The sequence below is a fragment of the Mirounga leonina genome, unplaced genomic scaffold (assembly GCF_011800145.1).
Source record: "Mirounga leonina isolate KUSES-001 unplaced genomic scaffold, KU_Mleo_1.0 Mir_104, whole genome shotgun sequence".
In the NCBI taxonomy this organism is placed as follows: domain Eukaryota; kingdom Metazoa; phylum Chordata; class Mammalia; order Carnivora; family Phocidae; genus Mirounga; species Mirounga leonina.
This window is the reverse complement of record NW_023270231.1, coordinates 17,714,381-17,736,301: the sequence shown is the minus strand read 5'-3', so window position 1 is coordinate 17,736,301 and position 21,921 is coordinate 17,714,381. Positions and strand designations below refer to the sequence as shown.

At 35.7% G+C, this 21,921-nt stretch overlaps 1 protein-coding gene across 2 annotated transcripts in view; it reads right to left on the bottom strand.

The window, feature by feature from the left end:
• The window catches only part of CPEB4 (cytoplasmic polyadenylation element binding protein 4), a 62,899-nt gene that overhangs the window by 18,740 nt on the left and 22,238 nt on the right, over positions 1-21,921 (bottom strand). Inside the window, exon 3 of one of the 2 annotated variants that reach the window (XM_035014664.1) lies at positions 6,563-6,613. The exons of the other annotated variant lie outside the window; for it this stretch is intronic. Within the exon in view, the coding sequence (XP_034870555.1) occupies positions 6,563-6,613 (51 nt within the window). The remainder of the gene's footprint in view (positions 1-6,562; positions 6,614-21,921) is intronic. 2 annotated transcript variants of the gene reach the window in all.

Here is a 21,921-nt window from a genome sequence, read left to right as displayed (position 1 = left end):
TTTTTAAAATGCATGCTGCTATTGAATACAAATCTTCTAGTAGCCATAGGATTTAAAATGACTACTATTTATACATTTATCTTTCATTTTTATTTCTTAGTTTTTACTTATGAGGTCCTCGATAACTTCATATTCAGTACTAATATGATTCAAGAATGTTCTAATAGACTGGAAATATTCTACTATAAATTTTTATAATTTCTGGATGCATGTTGCTATTAGATCTATTGAAAAGCACTTTATTTTCAAAATGTCTTCATAAGATTGCTTACAAATATCCTGTATTCACCATTAAATTCCCTCTAGTAAAACATTTTACTACTCTGTGATACTATATTTGCAAAGAAGGTACAGAAAGACTTTTCAGATCTTTTTTAAATATACATCTATATATATTTCATTATAAAAATGAAGATACTATTTTTCTTAGAAAGTATCATTTTCTCACTTGTTATAACATTTGTTATAATCAAAAAGAAATAAAGTAGCCATTACAGCGATACAATCATAAGAAGTAAATACCTAGCATGCAGCCATTTTAAGAGTGGCACATATTCACGTGCTGATATCTAAACCTCTCTAAGATGTAGATGAGTTTTCTACGTGTGTATTGTATGATTCATTATTGTGTACATGTAGAAATAAAGAAAATATAAGCAAGTATGTGGGAATAAGCGTAAATCTTTTTTCTAGAAACAACCACAAGAACCTTTAGAGAGAAAAACTGGCATGGGGAAGGAAAGAAGGATTTCACTTCTTGATTTATCCCCTTCTGTACTATTTACATTTATTAACTATATTACTACACTTGTTCACAGACCCTTTTGTGTTTTCTTCTTGGTACTTATGTTAAAAACAAACAAATGATATATTAAAGAAAAACATCCTTTCCTACATGAGAAGACCTAATCATCTTTGTAAAGAAGATAAGGGCTAAGATATTACTAGATTTTAGTAGGCAATGAAAGACTGCCCATACTCAGGCTACTCTGGCCCACTTCAGGCCCTCCATCTACCTCTCATTGCCCCCAAGCTGAGAAAGCAGATAGCAATTCTATTTGGAAAAAAACAAGGGGAGAGGGCTCAGATTAAAAGATGTTAACAAATAACTGATTTTTTCAGTAGGACTGAAAAAAAAAAAGTATGTAGGGGAATTAGTTAAATTAGTAAATCATTTAAAAAGATTTAAGTCAAAGACTAGAAGCTAAAAGGAATTAATCTGTTAACAAAAGAATAAAGATGATAGAACCAAAAAGTAGACAATCATCATAAAGACCAGGGCATACAATTCAACAAAGATGCAAAGAATCATTTTATTTATTTAGTTTTTTTGTTGTTGTTGTTAAATGATCTTATAAATCAACCCATAATGTAATGGACTGACTCACTGTCACAAAATTATTTTAAATATATGCCTAGTAGTTGAGATTTCATATGTCACATTGGCTTGTGTTTATACTAACTTGGTGGTATAATATTCAAAGAATGTCAATAAGATACAATAAAGATGAGACAAAGATATTATTTGTAAAGAGCTATCTTAGGAAAAAAAGGGCAAAGAATGGGACTCTAGTTTCTCTACATCCCTAACCTTCAGTTTTTTACAAAAATGGAGAGCTGATCAGAGAATAACAAAAGATACCCTATGTATACATGATGACCACACAGTCAGATGTTCAGTAAGTAGTAATTTTTTCCTTTCCGCAAAAGTAAACTCCTGTGTCTATATTCTGAGGTTGTCTTCAATAATTACTCTCAGCTTTTCATTACTATTCTAAGGCTAACAATTGCAGAGCACTTTAGAATTTACAATATGTTTCCATATTATCTTTTTCGTGAAGGCATCTTTCAACATCCTCCTTATTGTAGCAACTAGATCCACACTATATACATTTTCAGTAAGTGACTATAATGTACATTTCTCATGGGTAAATTATACCCTCCCCCCTTTCATAGATTTCTGTGTACCACCCCCAATCCTTAAGCAAACAATCTTCCTCCTTCCCTTCCAAAGAACTATAATTAAGAGTTGTTCTATGCTAACCTTTTTTTAAAAGATCTCTTAAGTAATCTCCTCCTCTGGGACAAGCAAATATTTTAGTGGATGCTTCCAAGGGAAAGACATCCACAGAGAAAAGGAAATACATACATAAATCTGTTAAAACCTAATATATTTTGCTGTTATTCTATAACTTCCCCTGCCAGAGGTTTCATTTTTGAAGCAGTTAATCCTATGGGCTAACACAATGGAATGGAAGGTGGGGCATAAAAGGACCATGCACGAGCACGTTTATACAGAGGCGGTTGGGATTGCATGTTAGTTTTCTCAGGCAAACTAAGTTTTCAAGATGGGTAAAGGGAAAATTAACCTTTCAATCTGATGTCTGTCTCAAAACTACACCAGGACATACCAAAGGAATCTGAGGTAAGTCTGGCCCAAGCTTAACACTCCTTTCTGACTTGGCTGAGAAACTGAGTCAGTTTCAGGCTTGTTTTTCATAACCATAATATGGATGTTCTAACTACATTCCTATTACATAAAATTTACTAGGAAAAGGTATGTGATCTGGGATGAATTGTGTTTCTTCCTCAAAATTCATATGCTAAAGTCCTAACCTCCAGAACCTCAGAGTAGGACTGTATTTGACAACTGGGTCTTCGAAGAGGTAATTAAGGTTAAATGAGGTCATGGAGGTAGGCCCTAATCCAATATGACGGATGTCCTTAAAAGAAGAGATTAGGACACCATTCATGCACAAAGGGAAAATCATGTGAACACAGAGAGAAGACAGCCATCTACAAACCAAGGAGAGAGGCCTCAGAAGAAATCAACCTTGCTGGCACTTTGATCTAAAAACTTCTAACCTCCAGGACCAGAAGCTCTGAGGAAATAAATTTCTGTTTAAGCCACCAGTCTGTGGTACTTAAGGCAGCTCTAGCAAACTAATACAGCATCCAGAAAGTAGCTACGAAGTTTGGTTTTTTTATACACTTAAAATCCAAGGATTTCCCCCAAGAATGTCCTCTAAAAAAAAAAATCTGTAAAACTAGTAACAGTGATGGATTGAGTAATTTCCCCAGAATGTGCACAACACTCTTAGCACAGTTATCAATTATTATTTGTTGAATTATATGGGCAGTGTCTTTTGAAAGTCATGAGTGGTATATGAAGGTCACTGCGTAGTATAAAAACTGATGATTGAGCATGGCCAAAGGGGAAAAAAAGTAATTTGATCCACTAGATGAGTAAGCTCTTTTTATCTTTGTACATGCAAATCCCAACATTACTCCAATATAAACTGCTGAAGCTGGTAGACTATTCTGAATCTTTTTTTCATTTTATTTATTCAGGATTTAAACCCCACTTCTTTTCCAAAAAGCTTGGACATTGCTTGAAAATTTCAAAACAAGTTATACAATGAAAATTATAGTCGAAATTCAGATGTTCATGTGAAGAGAGTAAACAGTTCTCACATATTTTTGTCTAAACAAAAAAGAAATGGCTTTCAACTCAACAGCGGCTTGGAAGAAAAAGCTCTGAAAGTTACCGTTGAGACAAGTAGAGTAGCTATATAAAATCACCTTTCTAAAGGTTTTTAAGCCTGAATAGATTATTTATGGTGGACAGGGAAGAACAGCTCCTTATAGTTCCTTAAAGTCTTAAAATTGAATAATGAATGTAAAGCAACACAATGTACTAGGCTTTTATTTCAGTCTTAAGAAAAGACTGCATGGATAGGAGATAAAGGGACTGCATTTAAAAATGAATGTAGTAATTTTTATGTTATTTATTTTAATAATCAGCCAAAGAAAGCATGTTCAACTATAGATGATTTTTACACTCATCTTAATCCCGTTTTGTTTTTTCCTTATAAATTTTCAGCATTAATATTCCTAACCAAAATATATATGTATATATTAGCACTAATATTCCTAGCCACAAATATTCCTAAATATTCTAATTATTTTAACTATGTAGCAGCTCTACACTAAGTGATTTACACGCATTTCATCTTCATCACAATTCTGTGAAATGGGTAGTATTTATGAGTCCAAAGGTTATCTTCATTAAATACAAATAGTGCTTTACAGTAGATTTATACGATAGGTACCCCCAAATCATGAATTAAATTGCCAGCAAAGTTACTAAAACATCAACACACAAATGAGATGAATTTATCTATAGAAGCAATCCTCCATAGAAGAGGTTTCATAAATTTGACTGAAGAGAATGGGCAATGCCTACATCTACACAAGGTGACTAAAAACTGTCTCAACATCCCTCCACCCCCACCTTGCTTTAATTTCATGATTTTAAAGTAATCTGCTATAATCTGGACTTTGCTACTGGAGAAAGAATGACTCTGTCAGTCACCTCCAGCATCTGGTCTACCTAGTTTTATTCCTTATTAAAATGTATAAATTGGGGGCGCCTGGGTGGCTCAGTCGTTAGGCATCTGCCTTTGGCTCAGGTCATGGTCCCAGGGTCCTGGGATCGAGCCCCGCATCGGGCTACCCGCTCCGCGGCAAGCCTGCTTCTCCCTCTGCCACTCCCCCTGCTTGTGTTCCCTTTCTCACTGTGTCTCTCTCTGTCAAATAAATAAATAAAATCTTTAAAAAAAAAAAAAAAAGTATAAATTGGCATCTGGTCCTAGCTGGTTGGTTATTAAGAACTAACACTTGATCAAATATGATAAAATCAAGTTCTAGGACCCTCTGAGATGAACACTGGATCTGAGACCATGGCAGTCATAACCCTTCTGGGATTATGCTTAAGGAACCAGCAAGTTCTCCCTCTTTGACAACTCTTTGTTCTTTATCTTCCTATCTTTCAGTTTGAGACAATATTAACCTCAGCTGGTATACCTTTCTAATAAACACAGTTTCCATGCACACGACAGCAAAAACCATCCAGTCCCTTTTAGAATCTATGGACAAGTAAAATTTCAAAACAATTATTTGGGGGAAAAATTACCTTTATTTTTCATTGCCAAGTAAGGGTCACAAAAAATAATCTATTCATAAAAGAAAGGATATTAATGGCAGGGGCAGAGGAGGCAATCTCACAATAATAGACTCTAAAAAAATGAAGTGAATTTAGCTTTAAGGAAAACCCATTAGAGAGTCTCACCTCAACAAAGATGGACTTCAGGGGCAACTGATCTAATTTAGCAACTGCATGAGGAAATTGAGACAAAGAAGAGTTGACTACTTTGCCTAAGATCGCACATCAGCATCTCAAATCTTGGGTTCATTGCCATTTCCAGCACACAGACTGGGGAACTCGTTCCACAGGAAAAGCTAAAATCCTGCTATAATGGCAACCCTTATATTATTCCCACTTATCTTGATGCCATTATCACCACTGGATTTGGTTTTCAGTCCACACACATTTATACTGAAATATTATATTTTGGCATTATTTCTGGTAGCTGTAGCATGAAAAGACCAAAGTCTGATGAGTAAGTGAGGCTTTTACAAACTGTATAGTCTTCAGAGGATCTGATGTACCCACGGCAACTCTCATAAATCAAATTTCCTTTTAACTTTTCCTGGCTCAACAATCCTATGTTCTACAGAATACTGATGTCAAATACTAACCAAAAGTAGATCCAGTCATAAAAATAATTTTTAATCTTCCATTCACAATATACCATAGACGAGTACAAAGTTTGCTTGTTTGTTTTGGGGGGCTTTCTTTTTTGGTTTTGTTTTGTTTTTGGAATGATGAGAATATAGCTATTTAGCCAAGAACACTTCTTCGAGGTGGTGGGACTTACAATGAGCTTTGACAGATGGAAAGCATTGTGAACACACAAATTTAAAAGCCATATTCAATAGTGAATGAGTAGGAAAGAAGTAAATAAGACTTTTGTATTTTACCCAATTAAACTATAGTAGTACAAAACAGACACTTTTTGATTCTTTAATTCCTTCTATGAGGAGATGCCCCTTCCTTGTGCAATTTAGTCTACTGCAGCATAGACATATAAAAGAGAACTCAACAGCACATTGGTAATATTTAGAACCAGAAAGGAGAATTTACCAAAGGCACTGTAAACGTCAATAAAACTTCATTTTTCTTGTTCTCATTAGACAGCAAATAGTGAATTGACCTTGTCCTTTACAATGTCAACCCCTGTGGTCTCAGGCTGCTTTTCCTGGTTTCAGATCTCTGATTACCCTCCCTTTCTCCTAGAACATTTTTCTAACTACATGGAAATGGTTTTCATGTTGACATTTCAAAGGTCACTCTACAGAATCTAATGGTAGATTAAACCATTCTTTATGTATAATTATGGGGTTCTCATTTATTCTGTCATCAATTTCAAGACAGAGAATAAGTCAGTTCTCAAAGTTTAAAAAAGTTACTGCCGCAATTTGGAGGAAAAATAATTATTCATTATACAGCTAGTAAAGTAATAGCAACTTGCAATTATCATTACAGAACAAACTAATGTCATTTTTCCACTTGTCAAAGCATACCTACTATATTTTCTCATCTAGGACTAACTTGTTTCAGTTCTGTGAACTTCACTAGGGTAAATCAATTATCACTTACCATTAATAAGCAGAGAGCTATCGGATCCTGGATATGAATAGTTTAGACGACCTGAAGGTAAAAGAAGGCCGTTACTAAATTTATTTTTTTCATAGATGGTTTAAATGTATTCAGTAACAAAGCTGAATTAATAGCTTTAATAGGTAAGGTATTTTTAAAAAGCTTTATTATGGGATAAAACTTTGCTGTGCTAATGAACACAATGAGTCAGAGGACATATCAATCAGCATGTTCACAAACATCCAAAAAGGGCAAGTTTGAAAGTGGGAAAATAAAATATCCCTCATATTTAACTATTTGTGGTCTCTAATTTCCAAACTCCCATACAAAGTAATTTTCTTTATAACATTATATTCTAAATGAAACTCGTAATAATAGTTTTTTTGCCCCATAAATGTGAAAATGTTTTCATGTGTGTAGTTTTTTTGTTTTTTAAAAATACATAATTAGCAGGAAGATTTCTCTATATAATTCATAACAAAAGTGCCAGACTTATGCCTACATGTACAGACACACTAATGGGTTTAAATTCTCACTTTGGAGGAAAAGTACAGAAAGTAAAGAAAAACATATCGCTGTACTTACAGGTGACAGAAAGTATCAAAGCACATAGCACAATGCCCAGAGCACAGGAGGTACTCAAAAAATGCTGGGTTAGTTTCCTTCTAATTTTGAAGTGGTTCAAAATCTAGTTTTGAACTTAAAATGGACACCCAAGATGTCCATCAAAAAAGAATCTGTGACAGTACTAAAATTTTTGGAGGATGCAACATCTTTCCAAATTGGTAGCCACAATTAAAGGGGCGAAACAGCACTGGGATTTCTCCCTTTATCAGGAATTACATTTCTGTTTTGGAAGAGTTTTTACATATTGAGTTGGGGTATCCAAACCACATACCATATACCTATTCTGAGTACCATACCATATGCCTAGCTCTATGCTGTTAAGTTATAAAAAATCATTAGGGCAACATTTTTAAGTCTCCATATTCTACATCTACACCCACCTTCATAAAAATGATGGAAAACCCTCTACAAGTCTTGATCATTTAGAGAATGAATAGAAGAATGTGACTGTTAATTATCTACCATAGTCAGTACTCTGTAAATTGGGTAGTGTGAGAATTTAAAATTGATTCATAATTAGAGACATTCTACTAGGAAACAGCAGCCTAAACTCTACTTCCACAGAATCACAGCAGACTCTCCAAAGCTATGGAAAAAGTGGGGAAGCAGCCTTAAGGCTGAGGCAAGCCTTGCAAGATGCCAGAAAGGCTCTATCTGGTTCCACTGAACAACACTATGGGAACCAGAGCTAATATGTGGTCCTATCAATCCATGAGCCATATATTTACAACTCTTGAGGAAAAAGGAACTTTAGGCCTCAACTATCCTACAACTTCTCAAAATTCTGCTTCTTTGAAATAGTCTCTAAAGAACTGAACTCACACCATCAAAAAAGAAAACCATTCTCTATTGCTAATAGCTTTAATTAACCCATATCCAAAGCTTGGGGGTCTAATACAAAACAAAATCTGAACTTAACAATTTTCCTACTACAATTTAAAACCAGATACAAGGGTTATTAAGTTGTTAATTAGGTCACTTCAATTTCAGCTTGTTTCTATTTAGAGTGAAGGTAGGGATGGAGATGGGGAAGGAGGCGGCAAAAATTAATTTTGATATTTCAATTTCTTTCTAAAAATTGGCTCAATTATTTAAGGCTAACATAGAGAGCCAAGTATCCAAATCCAGTGAATTCCATCTGAACTGCTTTTAACTATAAACCTGGATTGTATAACCTATCACAAGCACATTTTTTAAAAAGCACAGACTGGAGATATTGGAAGAACATGACCTTAACTGTTACAAAAGTTAGGAGGGGGTGAGTAGTGTTTCCCAATCAGTTAACTCAAAGTAGCAGCTGATTTTCTGGAATGGAAAACATGTATAAATTTTATAGCTGTAAAAACCCTCTAGTAAATAAACTAACAGAAGTATCACACATACCATTTTTATTTACCATAAAATATTTTTTTAAGTTGATGTAGGTCAACACACAAAGTATTTAACTATATTAAACAAAGTTTAAGAGGAAATTCTTTATTTCGGAGAAGATACTCTAATTTTTTTAACGCTAACATTTCAACTGAAACCAGAACTGTTCCATATGAACTAAATGCTTCTCATTTGATGCCAAGAAGGGATAATGAACAATGAGAATCCAAAAGACAAATTACCAAACCGGCTGGCCCAGTTTAAACAAATCAAGTTCCAACCTTATCAGAAACTCACCTTTTGGGTACCTCTTTTAAGGAGAGAGATAAGAAGACTATTTCAACTTGACAGACACAAAAATGTCCCTTAATTCAGTTCTCAGAGTTTGCCTCAATGCACAGCTCCTGAAGAGATCCTACCCTCTACCGCCAAGGTAGGTGACCTTTGATACTTTTTCTGCTCTTCAGACTTCTGAATGCAGTAATTCTACCCTTCAGCTAAGACAATAGGGCACTGAAGAATCACTGGCAAAGTCCATAGTTTAACTCTGAAAGTGATACTTGTTTTTAATTTTCTAACCTGATCTTGTGATATGAGTCCTGTCAGGCTGGAATCAATTTTGGCCTCTGAGTAACAAATACACCTGTGACATTTTGTTAACCAATCAGTAATGCTTTCTATTTCAATTTTTAAAATATAAGCAATGACATTTTTTTTTAAACTTTTTTTTTTTAACTTCATAATGCTTTCTTATCCTGCCTGTCCTATTTTTCTGTAAATTTTTTCTACAATTAAAATATCTAGAGTCATCCATTCATGACATCTATTACGGATAACCCATATCACTTCCTTTCTGGAAATCTTCCGTAAGCTCTCATTATAAGTGTCGTGAGACTTTCAAGTCTTCCTTTCATTCTCCTTGTACACCTTTTCATTCTCCTTGTATACCCTTCATTTCTGCTCTAAGATCCTCTCTGTTCTATGGATGCCAATTTATACAGGCATTTCTGCATTTTCCGTCCCACAGCTAGATCACTGACAGTCCCCTCTCTAGTCTGAGACAGTGCCCTCTTCCTTTGTTCCCAGTGGAGGGTATTTTTCAAATCTTTTTTTTTTTTTTTCCTTCAGATTCACCTCTTTCCAGGGCAACTTTCCCAAAAAGGCAACCCCCTTGTTAAGATTAATTCACCAACTTTTCTTTCTAGCTATGTTGCAACAGTCAACCTTCTTAGGTAAATCATTTTAGTTAACTTTTTTCTCTCTTTTACCATAATAGCCCCCTTTAAGAATCAGAGCTTTTTTTTTTTTTACCTAGGTACCTTGAGTTTCCTTGTTTGAGTACCATGTAAGCACTCAATGAGTTCATTCCACTGAACTTAAAACACCAGCGTTTCACAAATGAATACAGTGAAGTAAAATAAAAATAAGCTATCTGAAGCTGAATATAATCCAGTGTTTGTGGGTTCTGTTTGTTTTGTTGTTTGTTTTTTTTGATAACTCAACTATCCATAAATATAACCGAAGTTTTGGCACATCTAGAATTGAATTTCTCAAGGGAGAAGGAGGGCTTTGAGATTTCAGGCAAGTGAACCCTATTTGGTGGATAAAATTCAATCTTTGAAGGCTCCTGGTATTGATTGTGTTATAAATATAAAGAAATACTGCCTGATCAGCAGTCCTAATCTTATGACAGGACATTATGACAGGAAAGCAGTCGTCTCTGGAGGCCAGCTGTGGCATTTGGAGCCAGAAGCCTGGCATACATCATGCAGAAGGCATAGACTATATTTGGTGATATGACTCAACCTAGCCAAATATAGGCAACTGATACAGTGTGACTCTGGGGAACTACACTACCAAATTCTACAGCCCAGAAAAGATCCGTACTTCAACTAGGCAATTCTATGCCAGGCATTTGCAAGTTGGAGAACCAATATTTACCAACCAGACTAAGAACTGCTTGGGTGAGTAAGTGCCCAAAAGAACACTATGTACTATCATATTCTTTTAAGACTAAAACTAAAGTAACCTAGTCAATGAGATGAAAGGAGGAAGGACTAGAAGGAAATATTCTAATACATTAGAGGATATAAATGTATATATTCTTCTCAAAATGAGAGAAAAAGTTATTTTCTAAAATGTAATGCAGATATTATTGCTACTGATGATTCAGCAGGAATTGATATAATAAACGCTATTTCAAATATACAAACACTGAAAAATATCAAATGTTCTACAGAGCTATTAGACTTCATGCTATGACCTTCTCTTTTTCAGTCATACTAGCATTGTTGGTGATGTGTGTAGGCTAAGGAATGATAATACAGAATAACTGCAAGGTTATCCAAAATACAGCATGCAGTCCTAGAAAGTGACAAGTAATGTGAAATTCTAAGTTAATTTTTTTGATTGACTTACACTATAAAAACTTGGATACTCCAAAGAAAAGGGAAGGGTTTTCAGTGGACACCATTAAAAATTTCTAACAGGAAAAGGAGACGTATGGGCTTAGGCCCATTTTTAAGGTAGAGCAAAGATTTATACACACCACACATATCCATACATGAACATACACAAACATTTGTTGTTGTTTAGCTAGAAGTGTTCCTCCTGCTCCTGTTCCTGCTAATTTTCCTTAGTTCACGTTTAAGAAAGTCAAAGCTATACTGCCACAAATAATTGTTTAAAGGAGGTGCTACTCCACCTGCCTTTTTGCATCTGTGGTTTTCACCAACACTGCCTGAGATTTGCAGCAAGATGGCGCTGTGGGGACCTAGACAACGCAGAGCAAGGCTCAAGAAATGCGTAATAAATTCAGTTTCTGAATACCAAGTTTTTACTTCTACAGATGCAGAACACATATCAATATGAACGAATAAAATGTGTTGACTGTATCCTATCACTTAATGATATAAAGATAATTATTTTAATAATTTATTCTATTGACCCAAAAATAACTCCCCAAATCAAAATCAGTACCTTACTCTCTACCTATCTATGATACAACCAACTTCCAGTAAAGATGCTTCCATGCAAAATCACAGAGGAGGAGCTGGCTGGGGCTGACATCAGCTGAAGAATCTTGCCCCTCACCCACTCAAAGAGCCATTTAAATCACACACACATCTACCTTTTAGGCTAAACAAAACCCTTCTCCAGGAAAGATGTGGCTTTCAGTTTTTTAAAAGCCAGGGCTTATTAAAAATTCTTGACTCCTCTTGCCTATCTCTCCAGGTTCATCTCTCCACACCACCATTTCCCTTCCCACATTAGGTGGTACTCCGGACATTCAGAACTACTGGCCCATTAATTTTTACCTCTGGGATCCTCCCTGTCTGGAATGCCCTCCTCTCTTTGTTCCCAATGTCTCACCACTCAAGCCACTACCCTTTTGCCTAGGTATCTTCTATCTCAGGCCTCACATCCTATGGAAAGTCCTCCCTGCCGCAAACCACCTGTTCTGATTCGATGACCTCATGTGCTCCATACAATATCCTTCACACTTATTGCACTATATTTAAATTACCTATTTCTAAACTCTCTCTTTCTCTAAGGCAACAGAATCTTTAAGGATAAATTCTGGGTTTTGCATCGCAGAGCTTGGAGCAAAGAGGCTCAATAAATAGCTGTTGAATGAATGAATGAATGAATAAAGCTAAGCCAGCAACTGGTGGTCTCCCTGCCATGGAACATGCAGTGGAAAGGGTAGAGAGTCAGTACAATCTCATCTTGTGAGCTAGGTCAAATTACATAGCTTCTACGAACCTCAGTAAAACAAATATTTCCATTTACTTCACAAGGCTATTGAGAAATTCATGAGACCATTTTTTCAGAATGCTCAGAAAATTCCCCGGATATAGAATAGGTGCTTTATTAATACTAAAGCCTTTCCCCTCTCAGAATATAAGCCAGAGATAATCAACAATTTTCCACTTGTGAAAGAAAGAGGAAGGATTCATTTTAGCCAAATAAAATCCAAACTGAAAACTTGGGAGAAGGGAGTGGACATCTGGGGGATTTTTCAGCTTCAGAAAAATCAGAGTTTGCTAGTGTTCTTGGTTACAAATGGATGTAATTCTTCTTTGGGGAAAGCAAGAGGAAAAAAAAAAAATCGAACTCCTTACTTTTATAATAGCCAAATTGGCAAAATAGCAGAAGTATTTTAGGAAATGAAAACTGAAAATTCAACTGAATAATGTTCCTTTTTAAAAAAACTAAGGAGGTCTTCCTTTTGTACCAATGGCTCAAATTTACTTTTTCAGTTGTGATACGAGACTGTAATAGTGGCAAAAATAATAATAATAATAATAACATTTATCCATAAGATAAGGAAAGTCAATGGGTAAGTTTCTATAGATTACAGAAGGTTTCATATAAAAGGATGGCTTTGACTGTAACTCAGGGCAGTTACAAAGTTGCAAGATCTAAAAGCATCTAAGAATTTCAGGCAGAAGGGAATGTCTAGAGAGAAACTAGCGAAGAGCTGACCCAATTAAGGAATTCAAAAGATTTCCTACTGCCAGTAAACCAACAACAAGCCAGCAAGCAGGAAGGCTATTTTTATCCCTGCCAGAGGCCTTCTGACTCTGGATGCTACATTTAGAGGACAGAACAACAAGATAACTTGCCTTAAGAGGATGTTATGATACCAGTGATTAATGGCAATTTTTTAAGCTTAAAAAACGAGGCACAGTTTTTGTCCAAATTTAAACTAACAAAAGCCAGTCTTAAAAAAAGAATAATATAATGGAAAGAAAAGTGGAAAAATAGACCAACGGGTAGTAGAAAAGTTTTAAGTAATCTAGAAAAAAGTCAAGACAGTAATTTAAAATTCTCCTACCTTGCAAAAAAGGTTGAATAAAAAAGGCATGTGTTACAAGAGACACATTTGAAAAGAACCAGTGAATAAACATAAAGAGTTGTAGATCTGACCCCAAGGTAAAAAATGATTATGAGAAATGGCTCTCTGTACTGACATGAACATAAAAGATCAAGACAAACTTAGGAAATCTCTAGGGACCATAAGCCAAGATACCTGCAAAAGATTGAGAACTTTAGAGAGAAGAGTGATAAACTGCTCTTAAAGCTGGTTACTGAAGTCCAACCCCCAAAAAGCAATCAGTAAAGTCATTAGTTGGCTTTCTGCATACATACCTATCATTAATTCTAATCACTTATTTAATACAAATTCTGATGACTTTATTGAACTTTAATGAAGAATGTGCTTGAATTTTCATACGTGTTATAATTTCACCTTTTGCTATTTCTCAGAAGGCCCTAGCTTCTATTTTCTCCTATCTATATTCAAGGCAGAGTCTTCCTCTTACTTACTAGCCTTCAAAACTAAATAATAAACAGGCCGTTCAAAAATATCTGCTAATTATTTGAAGGATAAGGTGCACGAGGCCGGGAGTCTTTGTTTTTATTCCCTGATATATCCCAACAGCCTAAAATAGTGTCTGGCACGTGGTTGATTCTTGATATGTATTTGCTGTATGAATGGCCTGCCATCGCTTTATATCAAAGTGGTTCACAAAGGGAGTGAAGATGGGGGTGGGGCAGGAGAGCAGTGTATTTGAATCATTTGGAGAATACACATGCTTAAGTCTCATGATAGACCTGGTGAATCAGAATCAGGGAAAAGAATAAGCCAGTTGGGAAAAGTTCCCTCAATGATTCTATTTTGACCTCCACCCCCAAAATGTACCCTTCAATAAGAAACCAGCAGATGTGAGATGTGAGTTTTTTATAGACTATGATAAAATACAGATCTTAAATTCTATATCCAGTCTCCTAAGTAGAAATTAAGAAACTTTTAATGCCTACTCTCTGTCTAAAACATACTGGAAAAAAAAAAAAAAAAAGTTTAAGTTATTTTTATGTGTGTTTCCTTCTTAAATGCTACACAATAAATATCCAAGCAACTGAACCAGGAGTCAGAAGCTGTGTGCTCCTGTCTTGACCCTCTAGGTACCAGTTAGTTGAGTGACTATAGAAGCTGTTGTGTCTTTCTGAACTTCAATTTCTCCAGCTGTAAAATGGAGATCACAAAACTCACATAAAAGGTTATTGTAAGGATTTAAGTTATATAAATCTCAGAAGGGGCACAAAGTAAAAGTCAGAGAAATAGTATCAGAAGTAAGTGCTTTTTTACTTGGAACTGGTTGTTAACACTGCTTCCTATACAGAATGTCCAGGTCTATCTCAAAAAAGAAAAATGTAGACTGGTACCGAATGTGTCCTTTGATCTACTACTACCTGGTACCTAGAGTGTGCTCAAATATTTGTGGAACTGGAATATAAGCAGGAGCTAAAATGTAAGATACTTCCAAATCATGTGTTAGGGGGAGCTGTCTCCCCCTAACACCCAACTCCAAGGTGCATTCCTCTTGTCATATGGCTCCCCCTGTACCTTAGCATCGTGCCAGATGCAGCCTAAACATCCCACACTCTTAGCCCTGCCTCACAGGGCAAACAGACGGTTTCAGAAGTCAGAGACAAAGTTCCAAAATGCTATTTGATGGAGATAATAATCTAGGATAGGGCAAGTGACCTCCTCCCTCTTCTGTCTTCATCCTCACCATTTCCTCTACTAAATTCCTTCTTATGCTGTGTTCTTATTGGTAATGGGCAGTTTAAAGCAGAACAATTAGATAAGTTCTCTAGAGCAGTATTTCCTAAACTTCTGTATTTAAGACTAACTTTAATCAAAATATTTCAGAGAGCCTCCCCACCATGCTAAAACTGAGGTCCCCAACCCCCACTCCAGTGAATACTACAAGTAAAACAATGACAAACAACCTTAATACAAGGCTTCTGTAAATTTTGCAACACCTTTAAATGTATTTTAATTGCATTACATCAGCATCCACATGGTTTTGAAAAATAATCCTACATATGTAAATGAATCTATCACATAACTGGAATGCTTAGTCCTAATGGATTCACAGGCCCCATCAAATAATTCCCATGGGTGAAGAGGCCTGTGGTCCACACATTGAGAACAAAAACATTCCATGAGGCCAAGTTTAAACAACTGCTTCTTAAAACATATTTTTAGGCCTATCTCAAGAAGAAAAGATGCTGTCTAAAAACAAGCCTTCATTCAACTGGCTACATTTGACTGATTTCTGGTATACCCTTTCTATAACCACTCAATATTAAATACTGCTACACGCAAACTCACATGAAATTCATACACTACTTTTAGTCATTAAACTACAAAAACCTTCAATTTTGTCCCTCAGGAATACCAGGTCAGAGAGACTGCATGGAATTGCTACTAGTAATTTAAATGTCACGATGTTTGTCCTTCCATTACCAGGTGAGGAAACCAAGATCTAGAGAGAAGTGATGGACCTAAGGCCATATAACTGCTAATGGCAGAGCCAGGCTCAAACACAATCCTAAATGCTTCTCTTTTTACCTCTTACAATTTGGGAAAGTCTGTTATAAGCTAACAACTACTGATCATTTACAACAAAGAGACTGAGTGGCTAATTTAAATATCTGTATTTAATTAACCATACCAGGCACTTATTATTTGGAATATTAGAGCTAGTAGAAGTTAGATTTTTTTTTAAGTTCTTTATACTTCAATTAATCATGGCTACTCTTCAGAATTAAGATTTGCACTTATTGTTGGTTTCTTGAGAATTAAAAAAGGGTCCTCTAATTGGTTGATTCCTCCTTCTCTTTCCCAATGTATAGCAACTGGCACCAGCCCAACTGGATTCCAAAGAGATTATAGAACTGCTTTCCCTTCAGAGTTCCACTAATGTTCTTAATTGACTGGTTACCAGGTAATTCCCGGAATAAAACAAAGCCTTGCTTTTAGAACAGAGTGCATGGCGTGGGACTGAATTCGGAATCAGTCAGTTAGACAAAATAATGAAGCCCAGAGGCAGCCTGGCCATTTCAGTACCTGACTGAAAAAAGTAGTAACTATTCAGAATTAGGTAAAAAGTAGTCCTTTTGCTGCATATTTTTACTGCTGAACAACAACAAATTCACTGAGTTTTTGCTCTTTTCCATCTTTTAACTTTAGTAGTGAGGACAGTGGCAACATGAGGGGAAAAAAATAAGGAGCACTGGGGTAGAGAAATTCACCGTATGAGGCATACGTAGGTGATAAATGAATCAACTGCATACAATATTTAGGTAGAAATTCCACGCATATCAAGGAAGAAATAATTTTGTGGCACAATCGTGCAACGGTTCTGTCCTTCCTGTTACTAAACTGAATACAAAGAGAATCTTGGGTATTTTTATGACAGCTATGAATCAGGTGGTATTGCTTCCCTCCCTCAAAGTCAGCAAATAACATTCAAGGATTATATAACAGGATCAAGGAAAGTCTTAAGACCTTCACAGACAGCTCGCTATTGTACTACTCCATTATCAAAAGAGCTTTCATTATGCAGATATTAGTATACAGGGCTGGTTTAGTCACAAAATGAGAGAGCAAGTCACTTCTCCATAGAATTTTATAATTCAGAAGGGGAAAACAGAAAAATAGTAAGTGACAGTACCAAAAGGTACACTTCTATTATTAAATTGGATGCAGAGCAGCAACAAAATGGATCTCTATAAATACTCTGGACCTCCTTCTACGATGTTTATAGTGTAGAGAGGTCCCTAATATTTAACACTGACAAATTGTTGACAACATCTGAAAACCTTACTACTGAAATGTCATCCTAATTTCATTTCTGAATGGAAAATAATATTAATTTCTGTCCATATTATAATACTTATACTTATTAAGCTGTACACAACACTGTGGAAGTGTAAAACATTACGGGAAAGCACTTGTTACTTTGCTACCTGACTGCTGCTTGTTTTCGAAGTTATTATTTTCTCCATATTTCTAAGTGTTAACTATCACCAGTCCCTGTTCTGAAGGTGTCCAACAAAATTAAGTCAAAACAGCCATAAAATATTTACACAGTTTGTAAAGGAAAAAACAAGTTACTAAGTTAAAAGCCTCTTTTAAAGAAATGTTTATGAACTTGAACCTTCTAGTATTATAAAAAGTTCACTCTCACTTACCCCCCACACCCCCTTTACCTTCACCTCCACCCAGGTAAAATCAGAGATTAACAATGTTTTAAGAGGACCACTCAATTTTCATGGACTCAAAATAAGATTCTTTGTGCTCCATGTTCAGGATTAAGAGGACTGCTTTAGTAATTATGGACCCACATCACAGATGACATAAGACAAACTCCCCCTTTGTGACAACTGCTTATATGACTTTCAGAACAAATAAAAACAAGGGTCAATATTCTATCACAAATGTGTAGAGGACAGAGGGCAAAGGATCACTACTTTCTACTTACCAGTACATGTTAAGTCAGTAACTTGGGCAGAGGAGGATCTGGACACCGCACGAGGAGTGTTTAGTATGAACTGCGCTGGTTTCAGTTCAGAGGCTAGAGTGAGGAGGACTTCAATCCAATGCTATGAGCACATCAGTGTTCACACACATCACATTTTGTTCTCCCAGGCATTCCCCTCCCCCACGTAAAACAAAACAACCAAACCAAAAACAACAGCAATCCCCAATCTGAAAAAGTGTAGTCACACTGTTCAAAATCCACACCTTTGTAAACTCCGCCTACACAGTGCTGTGAGGAATCCAACAAATCCTGACCAGTAGGAAACTAGAAAGGAGACGGTGATTCAAAATTAAGAATACACCCTGCATCCGTAATACAAAGAAAATCATGCCCCACTACTTTGTCCTCTCCTTGCTCACAAAAGAATTACCTCAAGACAGAAGCCCAGGTCCCATCCTGCGGCACAACTAAGCCAAGCAAAAGAGAGAGACTGTTTAGGATGTTCCATTTCAGCAGTCATAAAAGGGAGAGTGCAAAAGGAGAAGAAACCACTTCATTTCTAAACAGCCACACACGAAGCTTGTTGTGGCCGAGTTTAAACTGTCTTCTTTGCTATGTACCTTACTCCATTACTTATGAAGCTTCTAGAAGTAAGGCAATTTTCTACTCTCTGGAGGCCTCGCCCACTCCCCTGCTATGCTGCTTTGAGTTACTTGGTATCATCCAAACAGAGCTAGAAGGAACCGGCCGAGTTCAGGAAGGCTCCAGCAGGGCTTTCAGAGCAGCCGCCTGGCGGACTCTGAATCTTCAAGAAGGGTCTTTAAATATTACCCTTCTTCTTCAAGAAGAAGGGTAATATTTAAAGATCCCCCAGTTCACCAGAAGACATCTGACATCAAGTGATGGTAATTTACTTGGAAGGTGAAATCTGATTAAGAACCACAAGTAAAATGAGCTGGTTTGCACTATCCATTTCTTCTGTATGGCACTTTGTATTGTGCTCTGTTACATCTCCCTTAAAGGAAAATGTCCATTTAGTCCTGTACAAAAGTGATGGAGGAGTGGGGTGCAGGGGAGTGCATAGCAGTCTTTTCTCAAATTGCCAGAGGCAAACTGATTCAACTAGAAAAGGGTTAAATACTGTAAGAAATGATACCCCTCACCACCATTTAAATAAATCATTTTAATATTATAGCGACAGAACTTATTTTAGTAAGAACTCCTTTTGTTTTTTATATTTTTATTGACTCCAAAATTCAAATCTATAACAATGATATTAAATTTAGTCCTACGATGGACTCTGAAAAACAAACTGAGGGTTCTAGAGGGGAGGAGGGTGGGAGGATGGGTTAGCCTGGTGGTGGGTATTGAGGAGGGCACATTCTGCATGGAGCACTGGGTGTTATGCACAAACAATGAATCATGGAACACTTCATCTAAAACTAATGATGTAATGTATGGGGATTAACATAAGAATAAAAAAAAAGTAAAAAAAAATAAAAAATAAAAAAATAAATTTAGTCCTATTTTCAGCAACTTTCATAGAAAGTTTTTGGAGCTATCTCAGTCTACAGAAAGCCGGTATGCAATTTATGTTCTAAAACATCTGTATCAGTCTGCAACATCTGCTCTTTAAAATAGAGAACTACGTGGCTGCAATTTGGAATATAGAAATATTTTTAAAATTGTTCCTCAAAGGAAAATTTAAGGTTTCCTAGTTATTTTTTAACGGTATCTTTTTTTTAAGTAGCACTAACTTTTTTCCTCCCCCTACTGTAAAGATAAAGAATTTAAATTATCCCAACGGTCATTCTCTCACAGTGACATAAAAAAACCTTATACAAAATAAATGAAACAGGCTTTGTGTACTAAACTTTCAACAGAGTTTCATGATTTTCTTCTAGAGAGATCATTATAAATTCTTTTGCTTAGCAACAAAGAAAAGTGGCACAGATGGAATCATCGCTTGCCTACTCATTTAAGCGTTTCAAACAAATCCACAGGAATGAAACTAGTGGGGGGAAGGGCCCCCAAATTTAACGTGCAGTAAAAAATGAAAAACATATATCAAAAATATTTTAAAACGCAAGGTCACAATACCTTCCGCAGTCAGGAATTAAATACATAGTATCTTTGGAGTAGATCCAGCTCTTAAAATAAATTCTTATTAAATGAATACATGAAATAAGTGTGGCAGTAATGTCTAGCTGTATAACATACTCCCACTACTTACTCTCCATATGCAATAGGTTTTTTGGGCACCATAGGATATGTAAAAGACCGGCACCTGAAACAACCTGCATTTCTGAATGCAATCATTATTGCTTACATTCATATCAAGTATTTAAAATGCCTGAAACTCAAGGGGATTGGGTGGATATGTTGAGTTCCCTCTTCCAAAAAATGAAAGCAAGATACATTCTATAACGATATGAAGAGAAAAAGATTCCAATTTCACAATATTTTGAGGAAAAATAAGATATTCTGACTCATAATTTAGTTAATTAATATCTGAAGAACAATTATAATGTTTTGACAATTTACAGATTGCCTTTTTTCTCTCAGTAATTTTGCTGTCTCATTTGGCTTTCTAGTGAAATGAAGCACACTGGTACTAAATTGTTTTCATATATAGGATTTAAAATGCTCAACCACTATTATGAAACTCTGGATTGTTCTACTCCATCTGACATCTGATAATTTTCAAGTACTATTTTTTTTCCGTCTTTATTCCTGTGTGGTCTCCTTCTGCTTCCACTCCATAACTGCTACTTCTTGGTTTATATCTACAGTCTTTTATTTCCTTCCCACACAGAAAAGAAAAAAGGCTCCTTAATTTTCTGAGGTCTTTCCTACTATACACTGAATATAATACCATTTCATGAATCTTTATTTCACTGTGTCCAACCTATGCTTCAGAAGGCTGAAAACAGATGTACTCACATGTGGTTTTAATGTATTTCATGCTGCTCCATTTCTAAACAGTAAGTACCAATTTCACAGGCAAGCAAGGCACAAATAACAGTAAGATACAATATTCCCCAAATGATCAGCTGACTACCTGTAATAGTAAAAGATTCTTCTGTCCAGGTGAAGCAAATACTTGATAAGCCTAATAATTTTGCAGCAATGAGCAAGCTGTCACCTGGGATATCAAAATTCATTTGACTGTCTGTAGCTTAGGCTCCTAGCTTATGAGACTGGGTGTGTAGTAAAGAAAATGAAATCAGTCTCAGGGGAAGAGCTTCTACGGACTGTTACCGGCATTGGTTATGGAGAAGGCAATATACAATTTCGTGGATAAAAATAACATACAGACATGCCAGCTGATCAGAGAAAGGACATGGAGATATGGTAGGGGGGAGGACCCTTTTCCTCCCAAAGGGCTAATCCCCTGTATATGGAGAAAATTATAGTAGCCTTAAAATTCTTAGAGAAACTATTTAAACAGTAAGCAACACTAATATAAATCATGAAATGAAACCCAGGTACTCCTTTTGCACATTTGTTAAAATGTTAAAAAAAGAACATGAAAGGTTTTCAGCAAGCCAGTTGGAATCAATAACACGTTCATAAAGGAACTCAAAAGCTATATTTGAAGGTTCCTAGGCATATTAAGCATTTTGTCTGTTGACTGCAAAAATAAAATTTTAAACTGCACTACATTAAGGGAGTTGTTTTTGTTTTTGTTTTTGTTTGCCCAAAATGAAAAGCAAAATTCAGTTTTCTGTTTGCATTTTAAATTTAAATGAATAATATAGCCATATCAATCCATTCAACTTGTAGTTCTTGTATCAACTCTAGGCTTTATTATTTGAATACATACAACAAATCACATTTCTATGAGGAACTGCAAATGAAGGATAAAAATAAATGAGGTCATTCATAATATACTTTATGAAATTATTTTTAAGATAAAATAAACCCAAATATAAAATTTGCCTCCCTATGATGGGTTCTTTTTTAAAACAGTCAAATTAATTCTTTTAACTGAATTCTTATAATTTTTTCCTGAGAGGC